Source organism: Medicago truncatula, chromosome 5, assembly GCF_003473485.1.
Source record: "Medicago truncatula cultivar Jemalong A17 chromosome 5, MtrunA17r5.0-ANR, whole genome shotgun sequence".
Lineage (NCBI taxonomy): Eukaryota > Viridiplantae > Streptophyta > Magnoliopsida > Fabales > Fabaceae > Medicago > Medicago truncatula.
Window position 1 is genome coordinate 36,321,807 of NC_053046.1, and position 21,928 is coordinate 36,343,734.

Here is a 21,928-nt window from a genome sequence, read left to right on the forward strand (position 1 = left end):
TATTTTTAAAAAAGTTTATAGATTAATTTGAGTACTTTCTGTTGTTGTAAGAAATAGAATAGAATGGGGTCATAATTGTCAATACAATATTGACTGTTTCCTTTTCTATAATAAAAATTTACCATGAAGGGATGGTGTTGCAGTTCAAGAAAATCTTAGCTCAAATTATCAGTCACAAAAAAATAATAATCATATTACATTCTTTTATTACCAACAGATTGCATTCTTTTAAGACTATAAATTATTTGAATTTTTTTTTGAGGGAAAATTATTTAAATTTTAATATCAACATTATTGTTATAATATTTAAGGGAAGTGTTAAGGACTCGAATTGTAGTTTATTATAGAGAAAATCTTTGCTCAAATATCAATAAAAAAAATCATCTTTTAAGAGAACATAATATTTGAACTTTTATTTTACATTATTAGGGAAGGTATCTTCGATCAATGTCATCATCATCGATGTTTTTACATTATTATACATGGTGGTTGACTTGAGTTTTTTTATAAAGGGAGCATGTTGTCTCATTTACTTGCTTCGTAATGTTATTTGATCATGAAAAATTGAAGCAACATAACATATCCAAACTTTTTCCTTAAAAAAAAATAAAACATATCCAAACTTTTGATGAACGTGCGTTGGAAAGGAATTTCAATGTGGTTTCAAATGACTGCTTAATACTATATTATAGAATGATTTTTGGCCTATATTATAGAAATATTAATGCATCACTACAATTATATGAAGGTAATATGTATTTAATCAAAGAAAGAGGTGTTAATTAATTGTACCAAAAAAAAAAAAGAGGTGTTAATTAAAAAAATCACTTCAAGCACAAGATGACCAATGGTATTCCAAAGTTTAAAACACTCCACATACAGTGCAGTGCAGTGCACACCAATTACTTGTAATAGACTTGGTGGAGTGGTGGTCCAGTGGCTTAATATGAACTGGCTTGTGTTATTAATCTTCTTTTTACTTATTTTTTTTTCTTTTTCGAAGGGGTAGTTTAATGCGATGGATTCCAATTTTAAGGAGTTAAATCATTGTTGTAGGGACTGACTGGATTAAAATATATTGATCTGGGACCATTGATGACATGCATGGGCCCTCGTTTCACGGACATCTCTTTCATGTAGGTCCCTCTAATGCTACTTGCATGAACACATTTTTGCTTTGACATCGACACACTTGCGTATGTAGAGTTAGGAAACGATGCAAACAACTTGGATAGAAAAACCATTAGTCTCTGGAAATAGAAATGATATTTGTACGACCACTTTATAAAAATTTGTTGACAATCACCCTATTTCATACTCATATTATGTTTTAATTCTCTTTCTATTGATTTTAACCAATAATAAAAAAAAAAAAGATAAGTTGTCTCATATAGTTGTTCAAATATCACTACTCTAGTCTCTTAATCACAAGATGAGATTAGAAAAAAATGTAAAATCAAGTTTAAAGACGGATTCTTGTAATTTCTTTTAGAATCTTTTTGTAAAGTTATTGTTTTGATCAGTGGAACAGAGAGACAAAGAGCTGCTCTCTCCCTCCATAGTAAGTTAATATTAGATCGAATTAGATAAACAATATTGTGTGTTGTTCTTCTACTTTATTATTATTTTATCTTGTTCTTCGATTCAATTGTGATTTTGCTTTACACGGTTGTTATACCTGTTTTTATCATTCTTGATTGTTTTGGTTATTGGTTGTCGCTGATCAAACTCCACACATAAAAATTTATTGATGTGACTTTTGATTCGAATTCACAAAAACATTAATTTTAAAACTATTATAAAATCATACAGCATGGAAATGATAATTTGTACTCTTAAAAGTACAAAATCATGTTAGGATGCTAAAGATATATATTTTTTCTTGAAAATTATGTATTTAATGTTTTAAAAGTTTAAATTTGTATGTTTTCAATAAAAATTTATTTTTTTAGTTCCATATTTTTAGTTCTTTAACTTGTGCCCTAATATTGTCCAAATTAGTATGATCATATGCACTATTATGTCAATGATAAAAAGACAGTTTCAACACAATTTTAAGTGTGAAAAAAAATGTGAATCTCGGAGAATCAGAAGAAGAGATTCTTGAGATATGATAGGTATCTTTTTTTTTGGTGGGGGGGTGGGGGGATTCACGAGGTGGAAACAAGATAGATTCCTTTTGAGGATAGAAAGACTAATGAAAAACAACTTAAAAGATTTTTTTTAATTAATACCTTTTAGAGACTATTATTAAACATTTTACACTTTCAATACCAAAATGAGTATTTATCTACTCACATCTTTTATATATTTGGATGATGATTTTTTTTTTTTTTTTGAAGGAAGGAATATTTGGATGATGATGATAATAAGAATAATGCATTTTAATAAATGATGCTCTAATGATATGGAATAGAGAGAGTATTTTGTATCATGAAAACTTCAAATTATTTATCACAAAAATCTAACTAGATTTAAATGGTCTTATATCCAGAACTACACCTATCAACGGGATGCTGTCACATTCAAATTAGCAACGACTTTGGTAGAATAACATCTCAACTAGTTCTGATAGGATTTCTCAATAATGAATCTTTTTATAGAGACAACATCGACAAATTTACTATTCCCAACTACATATAAGAAGATTTTCCAACAAGCATGACTTTTGGAATCCAATTTGTTATTGATGGAGATGAGATCGAATCACCTTTAGGGCAATGTTTTGAAAATGAAACTAAAAATCAAATCGGCCATACGTCTAGATTATTATAGTTTAACTAGTGTAATTGATTTATGCCATTATAATTCAACCTAGTTTGTCTGAGAATGCCGTCGGAGGAAGAGGGATTGGAGACGGGTGTTCATAAAATTTGGTTAACCTTAACCAAATGATTAACCAAACCTATTCTATATTTTAAAAACCCAATCCAATCAGTGAAAAACCAAACCAAAATTTCAGAAAAGTTAAACCGATTTAGCATTTCATTGAACCAGTTTAAAACCAGTTTTTTCTCAAAGGAATACTCACTTTCTGAACCAATTCATTAAGTTTCTCAAATTGAATTGATTTTTCCTTCAAATCGTGTTTCTCTCATAGTGTCAACCTCCTTCACAAACTCACTTCAAATAGCTTCATACTGTGTCAAATTGCCACAAACACGATTCTCAAAAAAGCGCTTCTCATAAACACAATTCAGTGCCAAATTTATGTAAAAATGAATGAGAAGGGGAACAGATCTTAGATCTAATTGAGTATTGGATTGATTGATTTTTTATGAAGAGACGAAGAAAGAAGGGTAATTACATCGGTATTTTTTATGAAAAGGAGAAGGGTATTGATTTCAATCTCTCATTGGCTATTTGCGAAAAAACTGATTTGAGTGAAAACTTGTTTAAAACCGATTCAATTTCACCAAAACAATTTTTTTTAATGGAAAACCGGGGTTCTGATCCAGATCCAAACTTCTTATGCCAGAAAACCGGATTTTAGTGAAAAGGGTTTAGAAACTGAACAGGAACCTATATTTGGTTTGGTTTTTAAACCATGCACATCCCTAATTGGAGATGTAATGGGAAAGGAGAGGGGCCAATTTGTAATTTCCAAAAAATTATAATCTAAACTATTTTTTAATAAAATAAAAATAGCTGCAAAAGTTCCGACTAATGGTGTACAAAAAGGACACCACCACCTTTGGTCGAAATCATGGCCAAAACTGGCAAGACTAGAATTCATGGATGACACTCCTCCAATGCAAAAGCAAAGTACTCCAATAAAACCTTGAATCCAAAGTAGATTGATAGCATAAGATTAGACACCTAAAGTTGAGATCCCCCAAAATGAGAGCACTTAGTTAAACACAACCTTTAGGATTAGGGTTTTTTCCATAGATATCGACCGAGGAAGGGAGAGAGAGAGACCAAACTATTTTCTTTTTCTACCAAGCTTAGTCTAAATATAAAATATTATAAGATAACCATCAAATGGATTTCTTTATAAGAAAAAAAAAAAAAATAACCATCAAATGGTTATAGGAACCTTTTCCTGTAAAATAAACGGATGAAAAATGGGAATTAATTGTGTTCTAAAGTTGCTGAAAGCTTAATTTACTCACTTTCGTTCTAAATGTTGAAAATGTATAGAAATGTAAACCACATCCAAATACATGTTTATCCTCATAAAAGCTCTTTGCAGAACTAAGTTCATGACTCCATATCACTTACTCTTCTTTGGTTCTTTTGTATATTGAGCAATTAGAGCTTCAACTTCCTTCCAGAAGAGGCCCTCGACCAAGACTCCATCCTTAGTGAACCTGAAATCCAAACAAAAGACAGATTGATGCATTTCGATTACCAAAAAATCAATGCACGCGTGATTACTGATTCACATGTCCGGTGTCTGTGTGAATGATTATATAAGGGATATTATATAAGAGATGAAGGGAAAAAGAGAAATACCACTGGGTAACACTTTTGGTAAGATGTACTGGTTCATTTGCAGAAACCGATTTTGGATCGGCGCTTTCTATGGTAAGTGTGTACATGTCAGAAAATCTGGGTAATTTGGAGGAAACTACCAAACCGGTACTGGTAAAGGAACCCTGTAAAAAAGAAATAAAAGCCAAGTTGGAACACACTGATGTATGTCTGAAACTTCTGCTGAGAGAATAAAATCAAAAGCATTACTTGATTTGTTAACACAGTTCAAAGACGAACCTAAATCTTTTTTAGATAAATGAAAATAATATATTCTATCACCAGCAGCCACTACAAAGACAAAACATGAGATATCTACAGTCTACACCGAACAGTTTGCATCATCACACGTGACACTAATTGATACATGTCATGACTTACCCTCTTTAAATCACTATTGAAAAATGAAGCAACATCCAAATTATGATTCAAAGCAACCAAAACCATAAAGAACTTTAGTAGTTTAGGTCAACTCAAATTTCATATGAAAATGAATGAAACTTAGAATAACAAAGATAAAGGCGGCACTATCCTGGTCAAATTTTCAACCTAAAGACATGCCATAATCTGCATAAATAGTTTGGTAGCCTTGTTTTTAACCCATGGATGTGAAAAATTATCCTGCTGTAACTTTTATCAACTTAAATTGAAATTCAAAAAAAGGATGTAGAGAACATGATAGAGTGCTACCGGATTATATTTACCCAGAGGATTGCTACACTTTTTTCAACACTCACTCTAACATCCACTCTCTTATTGGGTGCAACCAATGTGAGTCCCAATAAGAAAGTGAGTGTTGAAAAGAGTGTCCCTTAGCATTAATTTATTTGCCCATACATAATAAAATGTTAAATGCAACTAAATATAAAATAAATATTACTCGCTTATCAAACCACAATTAGTTTCAGCTATTTGTCAACTTCGTGTATGCCCTGTTTAACATGAGTGCTTAATGTTTATCATGGTTCTTGAGCTGAAACAGTCATCTTCAAATAAATGTATTTGTATGTATCTTTATGCCTTACTATAGTACAGTCCTAAATAAACTAACCAGACATTAGCATTATTTGTCCCTCCAAAAGAGGAAAAGGAACATGCTAATTGAAACAGTAAGAAAAAGGTATACTCTTGTCTCAATCCCTTTCTCTAACAGACACAAAATGGCACACAATAGATTATAGAAATATGACAATTCTTAAATGTTATTTCTATATGTTGAAAGTGGATTAAAATGGTCAGATTAAACAACAATTGAATCAGTGCACAAAACAGGGGGCTATTTAAAGGAATGTGCTTTAGCTAAGTTCACAGAAACTTACAGTCAGAGGATAAGTAAACAGAATGGCATTCTTCTCCTTAGTGTATATGATCAGCTGCAATACCAAGTTGAAGACTACATACGTACGAGAGTCAAGGATCAAACAACAATGAAGCAGAAGAATGAGTAGACTTACAAACACAAACAATCCCATATCCCTTTTCACATAAATCATCAAATTCATTTAGGCAAAAACCTCAACAACTTTCAATTAAAGCAACTACCACATCACACTCTACTTCAAAAAGTTAATTCCAAACATTTCATTTTCAATACACACACACACCTTTCAATTTAAACAATTCCCACATCCCACTCTACTTCAAAAAATTAATTGCAGATATTTCATTTCCAATACACACGCTCCTTTTAATTTGAACACACACTCCTTTCAATTTGAACACACACACACACACAAAAACACACTCCTACATACAAAAAAGAGTTCTCATTTTGAAAAATCCTTAATTTAGATATTTATTTATCAAATTATCCCCATCCAAACCATAAAAAACATAACAAAAACAGTACCGTCAATCACAAATCACAGAAAATAGCAGTTTGTTAAAATTCCAGTAGGCTACAGTGATATAGTTCTCCTATAATTGTTATTTCACAACACTTTTTATTTTAATTTCTAAATTGCATATTGTGAATCAATAGTGGTTTGCTCTGTAACACCGGCACATCTGATCAAAACCGTAACCGACTCTGACACAACATCGACACATGTGATCTCATTCAATTATGCCATTTTCTTAAATTAGTACTGATATATCCATGTCTGTGTCTGTGTACGTGGTTTGTTAAAACTCGGCTACCCTATATCAACATTATATCCACTATTTGACAACAGTAAACAAAAAAATCCAATTTTTCTCTCTCACTAGGCAATATCATCAAGCATGTATATATATTTTTTAAATTAAACACACACACATATACACACAGTGAATAAATAAAAAGTATGGAAAGGATATAAGGCAATGCAAGCAAGAAGGAAATCGCGATTCTCCGGAAATTTCTTCTTGTAAAACTGAGCAAAGAGAGCAATGACGATGATAACAGACCCAAGCAACAACCTAATATTGCTCAATTTCACATCCTCAACATACCCACGACCCGTTATAACCTACAATCCAAAATTCAAACCAATTCAATCCCAATTAATAAACAAAAATACAACAAAATTCGTCAAAAAACAACAAGATCAAAAAAATTAGGGTTTAACGAACGAACCTCAGAAGCAGACTCATCGAGAATGTGCTTGATTGAATGGTGATCTAACAGATTCGCTTTCTTCTGTCCTTTGGTTGCCATGTTTCGAATTCTTCGCTGAGACTTCGCTTGACCCAGATGAGAAGAAGAAATAAAACTGAGAATTTGCGCACTGAATAATAAAAACCTTCGTTTTTATTTTATTGATTGTTACATCAGAAAGTGACGATGCACGTCATTGTAAGATTTTGGTCCAATCAGATTTTATTATTTTTGCATTATATCAATACTAATATTTGATTGGATAAATTATGTGGCAAAATACGATTGGATGGAAGTCTAATTCTAATAAACTTGCTAAATCCCTCAAAAAAAAATAATAACTTGCTGAAAAAAATTCTATTAAACTTATTTTTTTGGTTACAAGTCTACTAAATTTTTTTCCTTTAAAAAATAAAAAATCTATTACATTTTTTATTTATTAATTTTTTAAAATTTGGTAATATAACTTGTATGACATCATTTAAAACCATAATAGAACTCTATATGGACTCAACCCATGTAAAATGACACTAGAGAATTGCATTTTATTTTTTATTTTTAATTGAATGAGATTAAAAATTAAAATAAAACTCAGTGTCATACTATCCTCGTAAGCTTAACTCAGTTGTTATCGATAATACATAAAATATGCAAGGTTCGGAGTTCGAACTCCGGCCACCACAAAAAAAAAATCAATGCCACAAATGAATTAGGAAAATAAAAATAACGAATAATGTAACATAATATTTGTACAACTATTTTATAAGATAAAAAAAGAAGATTATAAAAATTATCACAAAATCGTTGTACAAATATCACTACTTCAATTTAAATAAATTTTACATATTATTTTTGACAAACACAAACTTAAATCATTTTATTCATCAAATAGTTATAATACATGTTAAAATATAAAAATATGTGCTATGATAAAGACAAATAGACAATGTCACTCTGGTTAACAAAAGAACAACTTTATTAGTTTATTAGTTTGTGTTCCAATAAAACTTTACCGAACTTTGATAAAGAAAAAAATAAAAAATCTACAAACATTTAAAATAGTACTAAATTTTGAGGTATGACACTAGCTTGATATTTAGTTCTTCTGTCATTCGAGTAAAACTCCAATTCAAAAGCCACAAAAGCACTTCCCGCAGGTAATTTTTTAGAGAAACCGGTGTAAATTAACTTTACACGAATGTGTAATCGTGTTTGTCCCCTATGATAGCATATAAAAGTTTTGAAACAATGTTTTACTATTAATCTTTTTTTTGGCAGTGAATGTTTTATTAATCTTTACAAATGTTAAAAGCTCGCAAAGACTTGCTAAAAAAAAAGTTTGCAAAGATATTAGATATGTTAGAGTTCAAATTATAATCTGCAAATTTTCATAACTCTTGTGTATAATTTCGTTATTTGTTTTTTTTATTTACAAAGTTATTTGTTTCTTTCGAAAAGTGTAATTTCGTTATTAACTTCCTTTGAAAAGAAAATGTAATATTTAACTTTTTTATGATAATGTTTTATTAAAACGCGAGGAAAAAAACAAATATTTTCACAAAATAATTGCTTGTGAAAATCCTTTTTTATTTTTTTTAAGAATTAAAAATGGAATATATTACTACGATAGTGGAACCTCTTTAGCACAAGATATACTAAAAAGACCACTCCAAAATACAATCAGTCAGTCAAAATATGTAAAACTTTTATATAGATTTGACTTTTCCTAAAAGGTTTTTTTCAAAGAAAAAAACTTTTATTGGGAAGGGAATACTATTTGATTAATAAAATAATGAAGCATTTCATCATGTAAAAGTTTGGAAATGCTTCAAAAGATATATCAACTATGTTTTTTTTTGGTAGAAATATATTAACTATGTTAAAAACATAAAAGAGTTTTGTTTTAAAAAAAACATAAATAAGTAGTAAAAATAAAAATGTTTAACACAGTTAAAAAGATTTAAGAGCATTCACTACATATTGAAGCATCGTCCGCCTTCTCACATAATTTAATAAAGGGAAATGCTAACCGGTGCCCCCGGGACACTGGTTAAGGATATGAAAAAGGAAATTATATAGTAGTTAATACATTGAAATTGTGTAATTAATTTATAATAAAGTCAAAAACAGTTTTCTTTATGGTAATAATTCTCTTTTATGGTATGCTTAACCAATGCCCCGGGGGCACCGGTTAGCAGGACCCTTTAATAAAATCCATAATAAGTTTTTTTTACCCAATTAAATAAAATCCATACTTTTTTATCACTGTATTAAATAGCTGGAGGTTTTTTTTTTATTTATAAATAAAACACGTTAATCTTCTTCAAAAAGAAAACAAAACACTTGTTAATATTGCATTTAACTCCTTTTTTTTATAGTCAAATATAACCTAATAGAAGCTTTCAGTTCTCACTTGTCTGTTCAACCTATTCAATAGGGTGTTGGCCATATATGACCACTTTGAGTCCCTAGCAGGGCAAAAATATATAGTACTATGAGAAAAGTGAAAACTAATTCGACCTTTAAAAAATTCAAAGAATAACATGAAAGTTATCATATAATACTTCAATCACATTTAATTGATTCGAGAAAATATGTTAGCATCCGTGATTTAGAAGAGAATCGTAAGTTTCCCCCTCATGTTCTATCCAAAACCCTCAATCCAAACATATCATAAGTATTCTTGCTATTGTGGAGGTGCATGGTTACTTCTTTATCATCCACTAGCAAGATAATTTGGAACCAAACAATATGTGAGTACTAGCTGACCATTCGACTATATTAGGGTCGGTTTGATGGACATGATAGAATATACAATTTGATGCCAGAAAAAAATACTACAACTTCCATTTATTGAACATAGAATTTTACATCAAAAGTGAGAAAGCAAATATTATAAATGACATACAAGTGACTTAGCATGTAAGTTTAAACACAAATTTCCATTTGGAAGCATGTCTTGAATAATAATCATATTTAAACTTTAAAGCCGTATTTTAATCTCCTATTCATGAAGTAACAAATTTTTCAATGGCACAGTCTATTTCCTATGATTAAATTGAATATGCTAAATAAAGATGGTTCGTGAATCATTGAATCTGAGGGAAACTAAAATACTTGATTTGCCAAATCACACAACTTTTGGCTTTAAAGTGTTGGGAACATTCTTCGCAAGCAAGGAACGAGTCTGCTCAACTAGTTTTTCTTTCACCATAAACAAAACAGCTGCAGCAAGAACACTTTGTACAATTTTGGTTCCCATACCTTTGTAAAATCCATTAAACCCTTCATAGCGTATCATCTTAATAATAGCATCCTGTGTACCTGAATTTGAAGAACATACTGCTTCAGAGTGTAATCAAAGAATATAAGGAGTAAAAACATCTTTTTTTGTCCCTAAATCACTATAATTTTGATCTAGTCTACACATGAGTTCTATAATGTTATTATCACTATAGTCTTCATTGAAACTATATGTCGCACTGACACTTGAGATTAAAGGCATGTCCGAGTGTCCTGGGCACCGACACGACACTGACACTAATAATTACATACAATCCCTTCTGCTGTGTCCGGTGTCCATGCTAGTGCTTCATACTACCTAACACCGTTCAAATTATTAAGAGCAAATAAACATGGATGCCATGCCACATAGTATTTCCTTATGCTGACTTGGCCAATATGCATATTGACAGGGAAGCAATAGCAGAAGCATTTATAACAATGTTAAACAAGAGTCAAGAGCAATAATCATAATCTAACTCAAGCAAAGCAGGGCTCATGACCTCGCATTTGGAAAACCAGATCGAAAGTACATATAAAACACGCAGCTATTGGATTATGAACCGTATTCACGGTATAATAAGAAAAGATTGTCGCAACTTAAACCTTTATAATTGTGTCTCTTGTCTCCATTGTTAACTTGTCTAGCTTGAAGCCTTGCCTGCGATAGCAACAAAATCAACAAAACAGATTCAGAACAATATTTTGGATGCACTTTCCTGGTTTAATTTTGTCAGTTCCTTCCTCCTTTTGTTCTTAAGAATAATGATATGCCAGCACAATGTAATTAAGAAATGAAACATATCGACTATTGACAATGGAGTATATTAACAAACACAACGCAAAAAATGGCATGAATGCATGATATACCTTTACAACAAGAAGAGGATAGGTTACAACTGTAGCTCCAAGCTTAGCGACAGCTCCGAGAAGAAATATCTAGTTACACAAAGCAATCTTTAGTCTAATGTTGCGGAAATTTTAAAACTTACGTAATAGAAAATGTGAGTGAAATCATTCATATGTCATTTTAGTTTTACCTACAGAAGTGAAATGAGAAAATACCTCTAAAGCAGTTACGCTACTGCTAGCACGTCTTTTTTTCAACTTCGCCAACAAGGTTTCATACAGCATGAACTGTATAGAAGGATTGCTTACCTGAGATATGTAACAAAACAACAAATCATTCAAACTCCCTTAGCATGAAAAAAATTAACTATCAACGTACCATGACCAATGTTGGTAATACACCCTTCCAGAAACCCAAAACTCCAGCCTCGTCATAAACTTCTTGAATCTGCAAATATGTATTAGATTTTTCGATTATACTCTAATTTATGAAAGTGTAAACTGTCATCAGGAATAGTTGACAGGAACAAGAGAAGGGACTCTTCCGAAAATCAGTGTATGATAAGAGAGAAAACATTATGAGTATGAATTATTGATCAATTAATTGAAATACTTTCCAATCACCTAAACTGATTGATAAATAAATGATGCAAAAATTAGCATACTAAGAGAAAACATATGAGTATGAATTATTGATCAAATCATTTAAATACTTTCCAATCATCTATTCTTTCTTTTCTTTTTTTAAAGCAAAGATTATAGGGCAAAAGCTTCACATGGCAGTTTTGACAGCCCAACTAAGTTGGCCCCCCAAAACTACGCAATCACCTATTCTGATTGATAAATAAATGCTGCAAAAATTATCATACTAATCAAGAATCTTAAATCAAGACTAAAAGCTCAGGTCACCAAAAATCTCATTGGTAACTAGGACCTGTTTGGATTAACTTATTTCAGCTTCTCTACTGACATAACCACTTGTGATACTATTCGGGAGAGCCTATGGAAACAACTCATGACATGATATAGCACTCCGGAATATAAGCTGTTTTCAAATTATCTTCATAAGCACTCCGGAATAGCTTATGAAACTTATAGCTTATATGAAAATAGTTTGACTTTATTTTATCTTTTGTTATAGAAATATCTTATACATAAACACTTATATGTTAAGCACTTATGCTATGAGTGTTGAATTAAGTTGTTTATCCCAACAGGGTCTAGCCAACTAGCATAACTTAACAAAACTGCCACTGAATATACCATACTAGTAATAGTTCTTTTATAATAAGATTACAGAGGCTATCAATAAAGATAGACTTTACCTACCACATGGCTAGTTCCATAAGCAAGGGGCTCAACAGTAGAAAGTGATGTTTGTTCAATGGCACCTGACAACCTCGGATCAGGGAGAGTTTTCCTCGACTCTTTTCTATGCGTCTGCACAGTAAAAAGCACTTTTTATGTGAAAAAAATAAATAAATATAAAAAATGAATTTAAGACTTGTGTTTATATCATATTCTAATAGAGGTGAAAATGTAATAATGCTAATCACCTGCATACGAGTAACAACTAGCCATATCGGATTTGTCAACAGCACGTTAACACAGCTGCATGAAAGATTTATCAGGAAATTGAGTCATACCATGCGAGTAATTCAAGTAATTTGTTTGTACAGTCAATGTAAATTTTACCCGGATAAAGCAGCAACAATAAGTGAGGAGAACATTCCAACTGATCCATCACCACTGCCTAGTCTCATATTCTCTAGTGCAGCTGCTTCAGCTCTATTCCTGAATATTTGATAGAAATAATAGTAAACACCCTGTACCATAAAATTGCAGAAATTAAAAAAGGGGAAACTTATATATAAAGAAATTGAATAGGTTGCCAGAAAATTCAACAAGCAGGATCAATTACTTATACAATTTAAATTCATTTTGATTTAAGAAATACAAAAAGAGTAACATCGCAGACTGTCCAACATCATTAACAAATTCAATATCAAGAATAATCTATGATAACTCAATAGGTAACTATTCTTTTGTTCTTTTCAAATATGTCTCATTAACTTTGCAGAGTCAAAGGCACTATAGATTTTCGGCATAAGTAGGCTTTAAGCTTTACATGAACCTACACCCCATTAAGTTCAGATCAAGGTTATCAATATCTAGATTTAAATAGTAAAATTGTAAGATTTTACAATCCTGTTCACACCCTCCGATATGAATCGGGTGCAAGGTCCCATTTTTGAGCAAGATTGATGCGAGGTCGTACCAAAATCGTTTCTGGATCGTGAAACTGCACAATTGTGTGTCCTGGGTGTTCTCGGGTCATACACACTAATATTTTTTGTTTTGGCAGAATCATACAATCTTGGTTACGATCTTGCTATACCTTCCCGATCCTTCTTAATTAGTTAGGTAGGACCTTTCGATCCTAGTTGCAATCTTGCTACCCCCTCTTGATCTTGATCAAAAACTCGATCTTGAAACAACCTTGGTTAAGAGGACTGTTTTCTGATCGACTGGATCATTATGCGAGTGAATAACAGAGGAAAAGAAAAGGACATTTGGTTCTTAAGCTGTTTTGATGGACGCCATATTTGAGGTCTAATAAATCAATCTGTTCATCTTGACAATTTGAGCTTTGACTACCGTTCAGTGTTGACCTATAATGTTAAGACAAGGGCTACTAAAATGAAAATGCGGTTAAAAGACCTTAAATCTTAATATAAGTAATTGTAATCTAAAGTCTAAACTTGCCACCAGGACTAACTATGCGCGACTAAGGGGTTGTTATGGGGGAAGACTTGACTAAAGGTTGTAGGTTGAGTTACCCTAACAACATCCAATTGTACCCAAAACATAATAGGTATCTGAACAACTTTTCTCCTGTCTGGTTTTACTCCTCTTTTACCCAATAACAATGCCAAAACCAAGAGAAGCTTCCCAGATTTTCTCACCATAATAAAGGCCCTAACACTTGCCAGTGAAAGTACGAAGTCTTGTCTATTCTTAAAATCGAATGTAATCAATTAATTCCAGCAACACTTCCTTCGAATTAAGACTTTCCAATCCCTAATGAATGTATTGAACTTTAAATCCTTATTTTCTCCCTAAAGTCATAAAAACTACATAAAGATTTTCTTGTTCATCATCATACCTAACCAACCCCTCAAATAACCTTCTACAATAATACGGGTAGTAAACTTGGAGGGTTGGCAGTTGACAACAAACACGAAAAAAACTCTTGAAACTTCATGACATCGAATAGATTAACAATGTGATAGTGTTATACTTATTACTAGTTCATTGCTCATGATGTTTGGCCGCAAAGAACTTCAAATTACATGATTCTAGAGAAAATTTAACATGTGCACTAAATTGACTACTTTTAGTTTCGCTTTCCATTATTAATCTTGCTCTTAGCAAACAAGCAAAGAAGTGTTAACATCTTCAAAACAAATCAGATACAATAAAACTACTGCATAACTATAGTTTTCCCACTTCTTCAACAACAAAACTAAATAAATCAAGAAACGAAATACAAAAAATACAACCAGTTGTAAGATTACGAAGTTAAGAATGGGGCAATATGACATGAAAATCAAAAGGTAAGTCAGCATTTCAGTCCTTAAAATTGTCAGGGTCAACTCATTTTAAAAAATGTAGGGGTCGAGCAATTTAATCCCTCAAATTTACAAAATAGCAAATTACTAGCAGTTCTTCAAATTAAAAAACTCCGTTCAATTTAGTCCCTCCATCAAAATATCTATTTAATAAACATCCATCTAAATCAATAAACGACCTATATATTGATTGATTTCAATAACAGTCTCTTGCTTCATCAGGAGAAGCATAAAACCTTTAAAATGTGGTGCAAAATTTGATAAAATGACGAAATTGACTAACATTGTTCAATTTAAGGGACTAAATTGCTATTTCGCAAATTTGAAATACTAAATTGACCGATCCTTAAAATTTCAAGGACTACATTGTTGATTTACTAAAAAATCGACATATCTCCAAAAACAATGAGCTAAAATGAGCTCACCTGAGATGTAGCTGTACCGACAAGTGATGGCGCCAAGCCTCCATACAACCTCTCCCATCCCTCTTGTTTCACAACCTACAATGCATTCGCATAACCGCAATCTCTAAACAACTAATCCCAATATAACAAACATAAAATAAAAAATTACCAACTTTCATTCAGTCCCAAAAACCATTATCAAGTTTCCATTTTTCTGTGTGTTTTTGTCTCCACTTTTGGAGGAGCCAAAATCGATTCTACATGTGCAGAATTTGAGTGAATTGATTATGTAAACTTGATTCTGTCTAAAATTGAGTTGAAGGTAAAATGATTTATGTTCAGATACATTCATATGAAAGTGAGTTGAACAATAAATTTGAGTGGAAAAAAAAAAAAATCAATTCTAGGATAAGAACCTATGATTTCTAGCTTCAAGTAAAATCAATTCTAGAGGCAAAATCAATTTTGCACCTCAAGAATCAATTCAAGTGGAACAAAAAATACAAATTTTGCTTCTAGAATTGATGTTTACACTCAATTTTTTTTGTTGAAACATAAATGACTTTTACCAAACAATTGACTCAAAATCAAATTTTCCTCACGGCCAAACATTAACCAAACAATCACATGATCTTTGTTAAAAAAGACATAAACCTGACACATTTGTTGAAAAGTTCCAAGATTCTTATTGCCCTTCTTCGGATCACGATCGGTTTGTTGACGAGTATTCACCTATAGATCACAACACAAAAACAAATAAAAAATCAAATTTTCTTCAATCTTACGAAACCCAATTGAGAAAAGATTGAAACTTTGAAACCAAAATCATACAGTTTGAAGAGGATATGTAATAAGTTGAGCAATGATCCCTCCTCCAGCTCCAGCCAATCCATTGATCAAAGCGTCCGACATGTTTTGAGGATGTTTTTTTCTTCTCGAGAAAATTAATTTGAGGATGTTTTTATTTTTCTCAGGAAAACATAGTATCAAGAGAGAAAATGGGAGTGAATTTGTCGGTTTAAGAAAAGAGTAGTTTTCAATTACTTGGGAGTTTAAAGTAGTTGTTGTACATGGTCGTACATTGTTTTTTTTTCAGTGTCAACGTTGCGTTTGGGAAAGGAAATCACGTTAACGTTGTTGTTATGGGGTATGTGAATTGACTACTGTACCCTTGAGAGACAGGAATATGCTGTTGTGTAAGTGTAATTTGCTTTGATGACAATTTCTTCTTGAATTGTGTGCTTTTCAGATTACTGCAAGAGAAATTATAGTTGTCTGAATTTTCAGATTTTATAATCCTCCTTGTTTAGGAGTGGAAAACATTTTTAAATAGAGCGTTTTTTTCTTTTCTTTTGGATCGTAAAATTTGAACACTTCTAAACACATCTTGTATTAAGAATTTAGGAAAAAATAGTTTGGATTATATAATCTGAATCATATAATCTGAATCATATCAACACAAAGACCGAGCCTATTGTAACATGGGTAACCATTTTAAGAACCATTGTCTGTGTTCTAATCCTAACCCCAATTGTGATGTTAGGTCATTGTTTGCTGCTTCCGCTATGTCCTAGTGGAAAATTCGATTTTTCGACAACTTGATCAGATTTCTCTGAAACTTTCTCAGAAGATCAGAAGAAGAAAAAAAAAATCAAGGATCATCACTCCCGTTGAAACGGCTTCTTACGGGACTTCGCCTCTTAAAATACAAAATTCCATCATTTAGACTCATTTTTAAATTTTTTTATATTCTCAGGAAAGATATGAAAAATTTGCATTAGTTTAATTTGATTTTTAAAATTTTTCGGTGATATTTTTATATTCTTTTGATTTTATTTGACAAGTTTTATGATTTTTTTACTTTATTTTTTTTGTTGTTTTTAAAAGTGAAATTCGCAACCGCTGAAATGTGATAGATTCTAATTTCTACTTATATATAAGCATATTTCAGATTCTATAATCCTAACACAAATGGGTAGAATCCGAAAAAAGTGCCTACTCTAAAAGCAAGTAATGTGGGTCCACAAAGTAGAGAAAAAGAACACACATGTAATCTCGACCCTTTGATTAGAATTTAACGACAACTCAAATTGTATGGCGGGTGGAAACTCTGATCTTATATATAAGGAGCTTACCATTGAAAAAGAGATACACTCTCTCATTCTAAAAATACCTCAAAGCTCTTATTGACTTGAGCATTGGAGTATTTTTGTAGGTAACCATCCAGGTGCATGACTACGTGAGGAAGACAATCTCATGCACCTAAGGTGCATGCCTTACTTGTGTTGTGCAAGAAAAAAAAAAGTTTTTTGTTGTTTTTTCTACCACAGTTAGGAGGAAAAAAACCTAATAACCCAAATGTGAGTGTTTCCGAACCTCCTTCCAATTGTTCTCGAGTATGTTTCGTTTTTCCATGATTATGTATTGAGTTATCATGAGTAACTAAACACCTTAAGATTAGGATTCTAAGACAAATCTCTATTTATTCGTTGGATATTTTTAATGTGTAATTTCTTCATTTAATTACGATCTGAGTTATATTTAATTTATATATTTATCATGCTTAATGCTTTTCGAACTCGGTCTTGACACCCCTAGACTTTGATTTTAGGTTAGAGTTTATAAATTGACATCTTGCTTTAACCATAATTGTTATTTATGTATTTTTCTCAAGTGTCTTTAAGTAATTAGCGATTCTTAGTATGATGGTTAGGTTCAAAGAGACCTATGCGAGTGTGAGTCTCAACTTTACGAGCAATACGATATTCTTATGCCTCTTGCGTCTGTGTGAGTATAAACCCCTTAAATAGTTGAGGAGAAACATGATATAATGGAGTCAATTACGTTTGGGAGGATAAGTCCATAGTTTTTTATAACCTTAAGTTATATATATGTATGAAACAATCCAACATATGGAGGGACGAGAATCTTCGTCCCACGAGGTTAACCATCGTATATATGGTCTTATGGTATTTGATAGGAAACTTGCAATTAATCATAATCATCCTTAAAACATCTGAATCAATCTCATTTACTTTTCGCTTCAAACCAACAAATCTTGCAACCCCACCCCTCAATTTAATGTTTTTAATAATATGAAAGCTAGTTGTAATCATATCTCTCAATCATTAAATTGTAATCATATCCGATCAGTGAGCTATTACTTCTCATTATATATACTGAAAGTGATGCAGGACTAAGAGTGGCATCATTATGGTATCCAATGATTAGTTTCTAGAACATGTTTACAGAATAACAGTATTAGTAGTGTCTCACAACATATACTTCACAAACTGATTATTTAAATTATTGATACATATCAGAGAACTTTGATCAGAGCAGCTACTTGTTCTGCTACCTTTCTTCAAATAAAGTTACAAATGGTTCAATTGGAGATGTTTAGACAAACTTTTCCTGTGGAAAGTACAAAGTGATCCAAGTACACGCTTCAGTTTGAGTGAAGTAAAATAAACAAAATAAATAAATAATAGATATATTTTGAGCTTGCAAATAAATCAGCGGAAAAAAATATCTACAAAAATAAAATGGGAAGGATAAGTTGACATTAAATAAAACTAAACTCAATTGATATCAACGCAAATGGTTGATGCGTAGTGTGAACGAATATCGTAAACTTTAAGGTACCGAGATCGATTTCTACTTATCAGAATAACTCCATTGGTATCATTGATAGTATAAATATGTTTAAGGTCTGTATGATTTCCTAAAATGTATAGGATAAGAAAGCACAAGACTAATTGTTCCATGTTTGATTTGAGAATTGGTCATCGAACTAAACAAATCAAGGGGCTAAAAAGGTTACCAGCAAGCCTCTAAGCCACTTTTGAAATTTAGTTGCCTTCAGCACCATAAACACATACACTGTGTCAAATATGTTGTTCAAGAACAAGACATATGCATGTCTCCAATTCTGGCAGAGAAACAAAGAGCCCCAAAGTCCCGAAAATCCTGTGATAAATCCCAATGCCACATTCAAATAAATTGGTTTTTTTATCTTCTTGACTACTTTGTTCATGTGTTTCTGGTTTCAGATGTGCAACTTCTTCATATGGACATTTTTGTCAAGTGGTTTCCCACAAAGATTGACATTACCTTTATAACTCGATGCATCGAAACTCTGCAACTGCGTACTAATTGGAATTTTTCCAGATAGGTTGTTATCGGACACATTCAACATGGAAAGGCGATAAATTTGAGCTAGAGAAGGAGGAATTAAACCAGAGAAATTGTTTCTTGACAAGTCAAGAAATTCAAGTGATGTTAACCTTCCAATCTCTGAAGTAATTTCCCCAGTCAAATTGTTGCTTGATAAATTCAATGACACCAATGCTATCAAGTTTCCTATTTCTTCCGGAATGTCTCCTGTCAATAGATTGCTTGATAGATCAATACTCCTCAAAATGAGTTTATTATTCTTGAATAGTCGTGCTGCACCTTTCCACATTAATAATGCAACCAAATCATAGCCTTCATAGAGAACGCTTTTTCCAAATCCAACTGGGTAAAGTAAATTAGAGTATTTGAATATAGTAGAGAAAACCTTTTGAGACATTGCAGAAAAATTATTCAAGCATTTGAAAATTTGTCCTGATAGATTGTTTTCTGAGAGATCCAACAACTGAACGTTTGTCAAGGAACAAAGACTCTGTGGAAGGATTCCAGAGAATCGGTTCCTTCCTAAGCTTAACATTTGCAATTGTCGCCCTAACCAATACGGTATTGGTCCTGAGAATCTATTATCTCCAAGATCTAGCATGACCAGGTTTGTGCAATTTTTCAAGGATAAAGGTAACTTCCCGTTTAAGCTATTGTTGCGCAATATCAATACCTTAAGTTCAAGCAATGATCCCATTGATGATGGCACTTCACCAGACAAAGTATTGTCACTCAAATCTAGAAACTCCAATGTTTTCAAATGACTCCACAATCAGGGAGCTTCCTTGACAATTGATTCTTTGATAGATCCAATATGCGCAATCTAACAACAAATGAGTTTCTGAAAATTTGTTCTTCGACAATTGTAGCAATGTTGCACTTCGAAAAAATGGAGGGATTGAACCTTCAAATTGATTTCAATCCAGAATTGATTGAAAAAATTCAGGAAATCTTACAGGCAAATTTGGAATTTGACCTGTGATATTATTGTATGAAATATTCAAGAACCTAATATCTGTTCCTTGAGTCCAAAACCATACTGGAACTGCATCTGTGATTCCAGCATCAGAAATGTCCACCACCTCAAGATATTTTTGACTCTGCAACCATTTTGGAAAACTAGGTCCTAATATACAAGACCTTAAACATATAGTGAACAATTGAAAAGGTGGGACCCAATTTTCACTAAATATCACAGACAATGAGTTGTAACTTCAATTCTTCTATTTTTGGGAGCATACCAATCATTTGTAACCAACCATGAGAGTAATTGAGATTAAGTACCCAACTAAGGTCAAGATGCGTTAAAAGAGTGAGATTGGACAACCACTCACCTCCCGCAGGATTCTTGTCATGAAATTTTAGTCCCAAGTTGTATTCAAGATGAAACACCTGCAAATTTAAAAGGCTTCCAAGCTGATGAGGAATGGCTCCGACAAGATGATTCGAACTGAGATCAAGATGCTGCAAATGAGAGAGATTTCCAAGTTGATGAGGGATTTCACCCTCCAGTCTGTTAAATTAAAGATCAAGATATTGCAAGTGTGAAAGACAGGCAAGATCATTTGGAATTCTTCCATGATGAAACGAAGCTTGGAGGTCAAGGAATCTCAAGTTTTTTAGAGAGCCTAGCAATTCTAGGATACCATTGTGATAGAAACTGATATCAAAATTCAAATTAATATTAATAATACAATAGTTTTCCTAAGAAATTCGAGAGTCTTGGTTCTCTCCCCTCCAAGAATTCGAGACCTTGGTCTCTCCCTTCCAAATAACCACTTTCTACTTTTCAGAATAATTCACAACAGCCTGTGGTTACCCTTTTATTCACACACAATACATAACTAACTTACTAACTGCTTGTTACACAATAACCGCCGTAACTGCTATTATAAAATATAATATTTATTTAATAATAATGAATAATCTAACACATTGTTTCTAATCTGATTCAAACCGAGGTTCAGATACTTTAAATACCGCAACTCGATCAAGGATGCATTGATTTCACCTCGAAAAGGACCAAACTGATCGCCATTTACATCAAGCACTTCAACATGGCCAGTTTGATTGCTACAAACGACCCCTTTCCATTCACAACAATCTCTCTTACTCTCCCACGAAGACAATAGGTAAGTAAGTGTCTTCCGCCACAAGGCCAGCCTTCAACTGTAGGAGACCATGTCTCTCCTTCTCTATGCAACCTAAACCAACATGTTTTGCAACTACAACTCCACAATAGTTGGACAAAAGAAGCTCTAACTGCAACAATACATAGATTGTTCCAACTAACTTCATAGACCCAACAGTACTCATCATCTTGCTCTGCCTAAGTAACAACTGAACGCCTTACTTCTCACGTTCAGAGACAAAATACTTAAGAGTAAGATTTAATTGGAAGATTCAATTAGAGCAAGTTAAATAAAAGCATCATTCAACAAAATGAGAAGACTGAGACTAAGAAAACTATTATTTTATTTGCATGCTATTTTAATGCATATATAACCTGGAAACTGCCGTCCCAAGGAAGG

General features: G+C 32.2%; 2 protein-coding genes and 1 pseudogene across 2 annotated transcripts; all 3 read right to left on the reverse strand.

Moving 5' to 3' along the window:
- Positions 1–4,001: 4,001 nt before the first annotated feature.
- LOC11415804 (probable signal peptidase complex subunit 2) lies at positions 4,002–7,206 on the reverse strand. The gene is made up of 5 exons (XM_024783242.2): positions 7,034–7,206; positions 6,775–6,926; positions 5,796–5,877; positions 4,459–4,601; positions 4,002–4,313 (listed from the first exon to the last, which is right to left on the reverse strand). Exons 1-5 carry the CDS (start codon positions 7,112–7,114, stop codon positions 4,217–4,219), a joined length of 555 nt encoding a protein of 184 aa, XP_024639010.1. The 5' UTR covers positions 7,115–7,206; the 3' UTR covers positions 4,002–4,216.
- Positions 7,207–9,876: 2,670 nt separating this feature from the next.
- On the reverse strand, positions 9,877–16,343 carry LOC11413740 (peroxisomal nicotinamide adenine dinucleotide carrier). The gene is made up of 11 exons (XM_003616525.4): positions 16,053–16,343; positions 15,876–15,953; positions 15,243–15,317; positions 12,881–13,011; positions 12,742–12,796; positions 12,515–12,625; positions 11,565–11,633; positions 11,402–11,494; positions 11,207–11,275; positions 10,943–10,997; positions 9,877–10,378 (listed from the first exon to the last, which is right to left on the reverse strand). The coding sequence occupies exons 1-11, from the start codon at positions 16,131–16,133 to the stop codon at positions 10,185–10,187; spliced, it is 1,011 nt and encodes a 336-aa protein (XP_003616573.1). The 5' UTR covers positions 16,134–16,343; the 3' UTR covers positions 9,877–10,184.
- A 2,363-nt stretch (positions 16,344–18,706) lies between these two features.
- Positions 18,707–20,114, reverse strand: LOC11409681 (receptor-like protein EIX2; annotated as a pseudogene).
- Positions 20,115–21,928: the final 1,814 nt, after the last annotated feature.

Excerpts from the sequence above, each read along its gene's own strand:
- LOC11413740 (XM_003616525.4), bottom strand. The coding sequence starts at position 16,133 with ATGTCGGACGCTTTGATCAATGGATTGGCTGGAGCTGGAGGAGGGATC. Across the intron at positions 13,012-15,242 it reads TCGGTACAGCTACATCTCAG|GGTGTTTACTATTATTTCTA; the intron begins GTGAGCTCATTT and ends TTTATGGTACAG. Across the intron at positions 10,379-10,942 it reads CAAGAGACACAATTATAAAG|GTACACAGGATGCTATTATT; the intron begins GTTTAAGTTGCG and ends CTTCAAATTCAG.
- LOC11415804 (XM_024783242.2), bottom strand. The coding sequence starts at position 7,114 with ATGGCAACCAAAGGACAGAAGAAAGCGAATCTGTTAGATCACCATTCA. Across the intron at positions 5,878-6,774 it reads CTTCTTGCTTGCATTGCCTT|GTATGTAGTCTTCAACTTGG; the intron begins ATATCCTTTCCA and ends TGACTCTCGTAC. Across the intron at positions 4,314-4,458 it reads ACCAAAAGTGTTACCCAGTG|GTTCACTAAGGATGGAGTCT; the intron begins GTATTTCTCTTT and ends TTTGGATTTCAG.